General features: G+C 43.8%; 1 protein-coding gene across 3 annotated transcripts in view; it reads left to right on the plus strand.

The window, feature by feature from the left end:
• Window positions 1-9038, plus strand: part of STEAP4 (STEAP4 metalloreductase) — a 235230-nt gene extending 226192 nt beyond the window's left edge. For 2 of the 3 annotated variants that reach the window (XM_081163275.1, XM_081163274.1), the window contains exons 2-5: window positions 3719-4193; window positions 4851-5378; window positions 6558-6722; window positions 7697-9038. In XM_081163275.1, coding sequence (XP_081019401.1) covers window positions 3741-4193; window positions 4851-5378; window positions 6558-6722; window positions 7697-7966 — 1416 coding nt within the window. In that variant the 5' untranslated portion in view covers window positions 3719-3740 and the 3' untranslated portion in view covers window positions 7967-9038. Of the gene's footprint in view, window positions 1-3715; window positions 4194-4850; window positions 5379-6557; window positions 6723-7696 lie in introns of all 3 variants that reach the window. The other variant, XM_081163273.1, reaches the window with a different exon arrangement.
• The last annotated feature ends 1215 nt before the right edge of the window (window positions 9039-10253 follow it).

Genomic DNA, 10253 nt, shown 5'->3' on the forward strand with positions numbered 1-10253 from the left:
CTGCTTCATATGTCTCAGGAACCTCCAGGCAGCTTTAGTATTCTCCTGATAAAAGGCAGAGATGTGAGGAGCAGAACAGCGGCACATTCTCCACAAGAGGATTTATCACCTCTAACAATTCGTTTTATCTGCTGTGTCAAAACTCACGGCGCAGAATCTTTTTGCTGAAAGTATGTGCACCAGAGAAAGGGGCTCATTTCCTTAAAAAATAAATTACACTGATAAAATTGCTACATTACGAGCCTGGCCCTTGGATCCCCCCCCCCCCCCGTTTATTTTGTATTTCTCAATGTGCACCTCATAACAGAAGGCTCTTATAATTCACAACATACTCGTTTTTATTTTACCCCCACTCCCATTTTAAGTTGGACACTCATTTCCTAGATGTAGCAATACTGGAAAAACAAAAGAGAGTATGAATGAAGAAAGAATAAGAAGAGGAAAACATGGGAATTCCAACCCCTCTCTCTACCCCCCAGCCCCACCCCAAAATATAGGACCAAAATATAAGTGTTTCTGGGAAATGTAAAAAATAAATAAATTGCACATTAGCAATGCTATATCAAGTGTGTTTGCTATGACTCTGGTCCCCCATGACTATTCAGTAAAAGTGGACAACCTTTTTCAGATTGAGGGCCTCATTCCTATCTGGGGGTGTCACATGGCAGTGGTGGGTGGAGCCAGCAGCAAAGGTGGCCATTTAAAGTAATATTTACCTCTCTATCCTCCATCTGGGCAACCAAGAGGCATGATGAGGGTTCAAGGACACCAGCAAAAATATGAAGCAGAGCACCAAGCAGGAGTGATGAGGTGGGTGTGGCCTGCTGATAGTCACAAGGGTCAGGCAGGGAGGTCTGGAGGGCCACACTTTGTTCCTCAGGCCTGTGGTTCCCCACTACAGTGGTACCTCGGGTTACAGACGCTTCAGGTTACATACACTTTAGGTTACAGACTCTGCTAACCCAGAAATAGTGCTTCAGGTTAAGAACTTTGCTTCAGGTTGAGAACAGAAATCGTGGTCCGGCGGCGCAGCAGCAGCAGGAAGCCCCATTAGCTAAAGTGGTGCTTCAGGTTAAGAACAGATTCAGGTTAAGAACGGACCTCCGGAACGAATTAAGTACTTAACCTGAGGTACCACTGTACTTTACACTTCCCCACTGCATTACAAGGATAGAGTAACTGTGGGCCCTCCAGATGTTGTGGTCCAACAACATTCACAGGGCCACAGGTTTCTCATCCCTGCTGTTTGGGCTTGATTCTTGGAGGTAAAACGAGGCTGCGCATACATTGCTGTTTTTCCTAGTAGTCAATGACACCCTTGGCATTCCCAAAGCTATCAAAAAGGTCAGTTTTGATTACATAACTCTTCAGCACAAGAGGGAAATAGAAATTATTCAGGATGTGGGGGGTTTTTTGGTGTGGGGTGCATTCAAAGTGTTTGAGACCCCTCAGAAAGGGGGTTGAATGCGTCTACTCTTAAGTATGGCAAAAGTTTTGGTCAGAGTAGACCCAACTTAGCCCTTGGGTGGTACAGTGGGTCAGTGTGTTAACCAGGGATGGCTGGGGGCAGGATTCCTGCATTACAAGGGTTTAGAGTAGATGACCACTGGGGTCCCTTCCAACTCCACAGTTCTGTGATTCTATATTCATTAATTTCAGTGGTTCTACTCTGAAAACCATCCTGCATTTTGTCTCTTCGGACCTATTTTTTTCCAGGCATGTGCACATTTATGTAGGTTTAATCAGCGAGGGCAATCCTAAAACATACCCCCTTGGCAACTCTAGTCTTCCCCTTTTTATTCCAATTTTGGTGAGAAACGGGGAGAAGGTAAAGCCATAGTTAGGAAAATATATATAGTGTGTACTAAATGCTGTTTCATTTATTTATAGAATTTCTATAGCATTTATTTCCCACAAGAAAAACAAATATATCTCTTTAGTATTTCCTTTTCAAGCACAGGTATATAGCCATAAGGCTGACATAAAAGCAGAAAGACATAAAGTTGCAAAGCAAATCCATGCTGCCACCTAGTGGCCAAATAGGCTCTCAACATTCCTAAAGCTAAAAGTTTCCTGGGGGGTTTATCTGTGCATTTATTGCACCAAAATGTCCCCAGCTAGGGAAGTAGAATAGATTGTTTGAATTCTCTCAGGCTGTTGTAAAGAACCTGGGGTTTTTGTTTTTTGGTGTGGGTAGGGTGGGGTGTTGCTCTCAAGTCAAGGAATTACTAAGGAAGTAAGATCCATTCATCATTTCATAGCCCATCTTTCTAAAGCTGAACAGCATCCAAATAACTTGGAAGTTTCTTTCTGGGTGGGGTAGTGTTGATTAGCATTGTGCCCAAAATATTACCCCACATTTCCTCCCTGCCCTACTATTCCCCATCAATAAAGGAGGAAATAAATAACATTCAAAAATTGTTAAAGGGGAGAGAAAATTTTGGTCAAATTATTATGGGTAGCGTGCAACATTCCCCCCCCCCCACATGTTTACCTGACTTTTGAGGTGGCCATGGTCTGAGACAGACGATGTTCCTAAAATATGGCACACCTTTATTTCTTCAAATAACTTTTGAAGTCACAAAGGAATATATTTCTTTGACAAAACTATTTGCTTTGTGGTTTTGCATTTCCCAATTTACGGAAAAAAGAAACTTAGTGAAATGAAGGCGTACTGTATTGGCCTGAATATAAGCCGCACTTTTCTGCCAAATTCTGACTGTGAAAACTTAAAGTGCAGCTTATATTCAGAACTGAGAGCACCCGCCTCCCGGCACTACTGCCCTGACCAGGGGGCAGGGGACAGCCGGTGCCGGCTTGGGGAGGTAATGTTGGGAGGTGGTAGTGCCAGGAAGCGGGCGCACAGTGCGCTCAGAACCGAGCACTGACACTGGCTGCCCCACCCCCCACCCCCCATTCAGAGCGGTAGTGCTGGGAGGTGGCCTGCACCTGCAAATAAGTCTTGAATTTTAAAGGTGCAGCTTATTTGTGGGTGAGGCTTATATTCAGGCCAACATGGTATATAAAAGGAAGGTTCTAGGGACCAAATAAACCCCCTGAAGCTCTGATTAAAAACAACAAATTCATGTAAACACACAGTTCCACACAGTTATCTGCATGAAAACTACACGTAGTTTTGCAAAGAGGTTTTAAGCTGAGGTTAAGTTCAGAACAACAAGTCACATAACAGAAGCACCTCCTGTGTTTTGTGCTGGATCCTGAGAATACTTGCAAAAGGAAACTGCAAAATCCCCCCCCCACACACACACACACTTGAATCTCTCAAGATACTGAGAGCATCAGAAAGTCTTTTTTCTAAGATGGCTGGTCTCTTGCTTGTTCTTGCACACCAGAGAGTGAGCTCAAACAGTGCAGTGAAATTGTCCACTAACAGCATCCTCTGGAAGGTCTAGTTTCAGTTTCTTGTAAGTTAACCTTGTAGGAAGTGCTGCTGTGCCAAAAGAAGTCAACTATTAAAAGGAGCATTATATAAAATATTAGCATACCTCAACAGTTTTCATACCAACAGGCACATTTCTAACACACACATTACTGCAGATTCCAGCAGGAAACAGGACATATTCCTGTGACCTTATACAACCCTCCTTACTGATCTGTAAATCACGGAGCTTGAGTTATTTGAGAACTAAACTGAGTTATTTTATCCCTAGCGAGTGCAGATATAAGGTTTAATATGTACAATCTTGTATATTAGTAGGTGACCGTCGTGCCTGTCCATTATGGAGAAGAACTCTACAATGATTCCACTGACTACAGATGTACCTAACAAGAAGGAGACGGTGTGCATTTTTGGAACAGGCGATTTTGCAAGATCTCTAGGACACAAAATGATGCAGTGTGGCTATTCTATAGTGTTTGGAAGCCGAGGTGCTCAGACTTCTTCTCTGATCCCTGAAGGAGCCACAGTGCTTTCTCACGCAGAAGCTGCAGAAACATCTGCTGTTATCATTTTAGCAGTCCACAGAACACATTACAGCTTTCTGGAAAACCTAAGGGAAGTTCTCCGTGGGAAAGTGCTGGTGGATGTGAGCAACAACCTCAAAATAAACCAGTACCCGGAATCCAATGCTGAATATCTTGCCCAGCTCCTGCCAGGCAGCAAGGTGGTGAAAGCATTTAACACCGTGTCAGCCTGGGCTCTGCAGTCAGGTGCTCTGGATGCAAGCAGACAGGTAATGACATCTCTGGGGCAAAAGATGCTCACATTTAAAGAGACTTGAAAGGTGAAAGCCCAGTTCTAGATCTTCATTTTGCAAATCCTAAAGCATTTCTTCCAAGTTCAAAGCCTCTCTAGGTGAACTGCTTATGGCATGATATAAAACTGTTTCTAGACTGGAGATCTAACCATCTAAGGCTGGCAGTCTTAGTTTCATATTGTGGCCCCAAAGAACTGATAAGAAAGCAGAAAGTTTGCATCAAGGGAGGAAAGTCCAGCTTTTAATTTTCTTCTTTGTGGGGAGGAGGGAGGTAAAGGGCCCTTAAGGAAAATCACAAGGCCTAGACCAGGGTTGGGGAACCTGTGGACCTGCTGTTGAACTCAAATTCCCATCAGCCTGAAGCATCATGGCAAATAATAAAGGCTAATAGGAGTTATAGTCCACCACCTGGAGACCGCAGGTTCCCCATTCCCTGCCCCCATTTCTGATTCTTCTGTTTTAGCCAAATTCTGGTCAGTTGATAGCCTTCTAAGAACACGAGCTAATTGTGGGCATTAGACCTACTCTGGCAATTCAAACACAGCTTCTTACTGAAGTCAGAGCAGTATTCGAAAGCAAACACTAAATAAGGTCTCCCTTCATTGTGTTGTTGTTGCTGCTGTTTTGCTCCAGGTATTTGTCTGCGGAGATGACAGCAAGTCAAAGGAAAAGGTGATGGAAATCGTTCGAAGCCTTGGTCTTACTCCATTGGATAAAGGGTCTCTCTTAGCAGCAACAGAAATTGAGAATTACCCTTTGCAACTTTTCCCGATGTGGAAATACCCCATCTATCTCTCCCTTGTCCTCAGTGCATTCATCTTCTTCTACTGCGTGGTCCGCGATGTGGTCTATACTTACGCTAAGCAACAAGTGGACCGTTCCTTTTTTATTGCCATCAGCATCCCAAACCGTGTCTGCCCTGCTGTGGCACTCATCCTCCTCGCTCTGGTTTACTTGCCTGGGATCTTTGCTGCTGTCCTCCAGTTATACAGAGGTACAAAGTACAGACGCTTTCCAGATTGGCTAGACAAATGGATGCTCTGCAGGAAACAGCTTGGCTTGGTAGCCTTGGCTTACGCTTTCCTCCATGTTTTGTACACACTCGTGATCCCTATTCGGGGCTACGTACGATGGAGGTGGAGCTCTTACGTCATTGCACAGGTAAGTTGATGTTGCGCTGTTTCTTCTCCCATTCCACCACCAGCACTGAGGTCTTTGCAACTTTGTATGGGGATGTGATGCAAGCAGGGCTTTGAAGCCATCAAACATAGCTGTCAACTTTTCCCTTTTCTTGCAAGGAATCCTATTCGGAATAAGGGAATTTCCCTTTAAAAAAGCGACACGTTGACAGCTATGATCAGAAACATCGCAAGGGCTTAGGATGTCGTGCTTGCTGCTCTCCATCCGGCACAGATCATGCCCTCCCTGCTTCTCCCATGGAGACATCCAAATGTAAAAGAGAGTGAGGGGTGTTCTCGGGCTTCCAGTAAGAGCAGCCATTGGTTCTTACTGGGGGGGGACCTCAACTGTTTGAACCCCAGTTGCCATTTAGAACCTCTAATTACCACCAGCCATCTTAACAGTAAAAGCAAAAACCATGGGGTCTTTATCCCATGCTGCCTCTGGAAGGCAGATTGCCCCCCCCCCCACTCACAATACTGTTACCACACCAAGGATGAAGAGCTGTTGGGGAAGGCTGTGAAAAAATTCTAAGATTCTGCTCCTCTAGCCCTTTTCTGATTTACGATTTATTAGTGCTCTGAAGCCTAGAGATTGTTCTAACACTTCGGTCTTAAAAATGAAGCCAGATATACTCCATTCACCAACCCACACACATACCCTGCAGTTGGATTTGGGCCCAATTCAGATCCACTGCCTAGTCACCAAACATGTTGTGGCATGGAATTGACCCCCTCTTGCCTGCTCTTCATTCATGACACTGTCCACCATGTAAGGTTCTGGACCTTTCAGAGGCGGACATTTGAACAAGGTCTGTGCTTGTCAGGTCAAGCAAGCAAGCACATCCCACAGGGAAACCTTGTAAAACTTCTGTCACCTGCCAGAAACAAACTTCCCTACACAGCTGACAGAAACAAATGTTGGCAAATCTAGAAAAGAGGGAATTCCATTTTATCTCCAGTCTTTACCATTCTAAGACGACAGAAATTTCCTGACTTCTGACGGGTGCAACTTTTGGCAATTTGCCATGCACCTACAAAACCTGTCAAGAGAACCTTGACTATTTCACAATATTAATTTAAAGCCATTTTATAGCTGTATTTTAATCTGTCTGTGCCTACTGGGTATTAAAAAGTATTTTTAAAACTTTTATCACCTTAGGTGTTGAACAACAAAACAGAACCATTGAACAATGAAAGAGCCTGGATGAGTGACTCGTATGTTTCTTTGGGTATCTTGGGGTTCTTTCTGTTTGTCCTCCTGGGAATAACATCCTTGCCCTCTGTCAGCAACAGTGTCAACTGGAGAGAGTTTCGCTTCGTACAGGTAAGAGAGCTTGCTAGCCAACAAGCTAACTTTCCTTCTTCCTCACTTTCAGTGTGTTCCTATGGACATTTCTTCAGAAGTAAAGCCCAATTATCCTGGGGGCATCTGGTTGGCTACTGTGGTAAAGACGATTCTGGGATATATAGGCCGTTAGCCCAATCCAGCGTGGCTCTTAATTCAGGTATGGAGAACCTGTGGCTCTCCAGACATTGCTGGACTACAATTTCCATTCCTAATATATTGGTTAGGCTGCCTAGATGATGGAAGTTGGAGTCCATCCTATATATAGCGGGCCACATGTTCCCTATCCTAGTCTTAATATTTGTCTGGAAATGAGGAGGAAAGGGGCCTAACCCAATCCAAACCAACCGTTCAGGAAGTCTTCAAAGACACTTCTCCAGGTTCCCTCATTTTTGGGAAATTAATCACTCCTGCAAGGACTTCTCTGTGGCTTCTGCAGATAAGAGATGTTTTGTTCCTACTCCTTGAATTTTTATGTGTTTGTGTCAGGGCCATCTGTTTGCAAAGGTTTCTCTTTAGTCTGATTGTAGGTTTTATGAACGACATATTGTCGAGTTTGCTTTTTCACATCTGGGAAAACCAGTAATCACAGGTTTTAAAATTATGATTTTTAGAAAGTTTTAAAAGTGAAATACACCAAAAAGCTGGTGGATAATCTAAAAATAGATTATACATACTTTTGCTAATCCTCCCTATAGTTCATTTCATGTATCTAACCCAAAGAAGAGAACTGTGCCTCATAGGCCTGATTAGTTAAATGTTCTGCCTCTATGATTGAAAGACACAATGGGCTTCTTTATCCCATCTTGACCAAGAAAATTGCCAGCTGGAATCAGTAGGAGAATTGAGTTTTGGTCATCTGTTGATAACAGAATAGAATGCTTTCTAATTTGCTGCCATGTATCTCATAATAAGGAAGTTAGCTTTGCAATCATGTTTTGTTTGTTTTCTAGTCTTCTCTGGGCTACCTGACGCTGGTGTTGTGCACTGCCCATACACTGGTCTACGGTGGGAAGAGGTTCCTGAATGCTGGCACCTACCCATGGTGCCTTCCTTCCGTTTACATCCTCTCTCTCATTATCCCCTGCATTGTGTTGGCCATGAAGTTTTTCCTCATATTTCCATGTATCGATCGGCCGTTAACTGATATTCGACAGGGCTGGGAAAGAACACCCAAAGGCATAAGCCAGACAAACAGCAGCCACTGCAGGTCAGCTGTATAAGCTCTTAGCAAATGTAGTTTCAACACACATATCTGCAATAGCAAAAAAGAAAAGTGAAAGCAATTTATACGCATCGAAAATATGCTCAAAAATTATGTGTTCCATTATTACTCTGCAATGTAAGGCCCAGCAACTGGTCAATATTCATCTAAGGTGTTTGGAGGACGAGTGCACCTTCCTTTTCTGGATTTGAGACTTAAGGAAACCATTATCGTCTTTGCCCTATCTCCTCTGTGTAAGAGGAGCCCAACATGCAGTGGGCCACATCTGAGAATATGAATTACACTGATGATGAATAAGTTTATGGCAGCACTCCCAAACCAGATTCCCTTCAGATATTTTGCACTAGTTCCCATCAAGCCTGATGACTGATCAGTTCAGAACATTTGGAGGACATTAAGTTGGGAAAGGCTGGTCGATAGACAAAGCAATAATAAATTTGAACTATGGCTTTTGGTCTTACTCTGTGCCTTTTCAGATTTATGTTCTCTTTCAAATTTGAGCAGCACTTTAAAGGTTCCTAAATTGACTATGCTTTCCTAGGCCATGTATACTGTGTACACACCTGCAATTTCCTCTCATTGTGATGGAAAGTGTTCATGACTTTGTGGAGAATGTGTTGATAGTCAAACACAATGGATCCCCCCCCCAATAAATTCATGGTCAATGGACTTTGTGGTTTTGGACTGGATTTGAATTGGAATTTTAAATTCATTTTTGCTACGATCCAACAAAGTCGTTTAATTATAGTGTTTCCCTGCATATGCCTATGAATAAGGTTATGATTAAGCTACACTTACAAGCTTAATCAACAACAGGCAACTGCTTTTATTCAAGCTTCTTGGGCTCCGTCTGATACTGCCTACTGCTGTATATTATGTATTGTATTTTTTTACCATTTTTAATAATATTCAGTAAAACAAATGCCTTGTTTTCCACACAAAAATCACTAACCGTGGTCAGCATACCATAAACAGATCCTACTCATAAACCTCTATGTAGAAACTTTGCTCACCAACATTTATATTCTGTATATCCTGATCATCATAATAAAGAAAGTTTTAAGAACAAAGTCTCTTTGCTGCACCTACAAGTGTGGTCACGGGTGGTCGCGGATCAGATCCAGGTGCTCGTAGAGGAAACTGATTTTCCAGATCAGGGCGACCCATACCAAGTGGGCCGCAAGAGTACTTGTTTGCAAATACTCATAGACCAGGGGTGGGGTACCTGCTGCTGTATGGACTCCGGCTTCCATTAGCCCCAGTTAGTGTAGCCAAGATCAGGAATGATGAGACCTACTGATCTCCCATAAAGGTAAAGGGACCCCTGACCATTAGGTCCAGTCGTGACCGACTCTGGGGTTGCAGCACTCATCTCGCTTTATTGGCCAAGAGAGCCAGTGTACAGCTTCCGGGTCATGTGGCCAGCATGACTAAGCCGCTTCTGGCGAACCAGAGCAGCACACGGAAACGCCGTTTACCTTCCCGCCAGAGTGGTACCTATTTATCTACTTGTACTTTGACGTGCTTTCGAACTGCTAGGTTGGCAGGAGCAGGGACCGAGCAACAGGAGATCACCCCGTTGCGGGGATTCGAACCGCCAACCTTCTGATCGGCAAGTCCTAGGCTCTGCGTCCCTTACTGATCTCCCATACCTGATGTCAATTCCATATATAGTACATGTTGGCATTTGCTTCTCTTTTTACAAAAGCGAACTTGCAGCTCCCCTTTGCCACTTTCCCCTGTTAAAACAGAGAATCTAATTCAGAATTCTTTGACTAAAAAGGCAAATACTGGAGCGACTGCCTGCCACAGAGAGCAAAACTACAATCCTCCTGTAGCCGATGTTTCTTGAGCTCCTACAATGAGGACATTGACTTGGAGAATATTGTTCTTGCTGTTGAAGTGACATGACTCTCAGCCGCCATGCAGAGAGACATGCCTAGCACAATGGGTTTAATTGAATGTAAAGAGCTGTGAGTGGCTGGAGGTAATGCTTCCAAGACTGTTGGTACAGTTGATTGTCAGTAGCTGCAGAAGGCGTTAACATGGGCCGAGTTGTGAAGCTTTACATTGGCTGGGGTTTGGTTGGCGCTAGACAAATCCAAGGAAGCCCTATGCCAATCTGCTTAATATGATTGGAGGTTATGGACCTGTCAGTCTTGGTGAGATGCACCCCCTTATCAGCCACCACTGTAAAGCACAGTGCGGGGGATGGGGCGTTGAATCTTAACTGAATTATCGAATTACATTCCACAAGTGGGTCCTACAACAAAATGTTGCAATGT

Source organism: Podarcis bocagei, assembly GCF_964188305.1.
Source record: "Podarcis bocagei genome assembly, chromosome: 12".
In the NCBI taxonomy this organism is placed as follows: domain Eukaryota; kingdom Metazoa; phylum Chordata; class Lepidosauria; order Squamata; family Lacertidae; genus Podarcis; species Podarcis bocagei.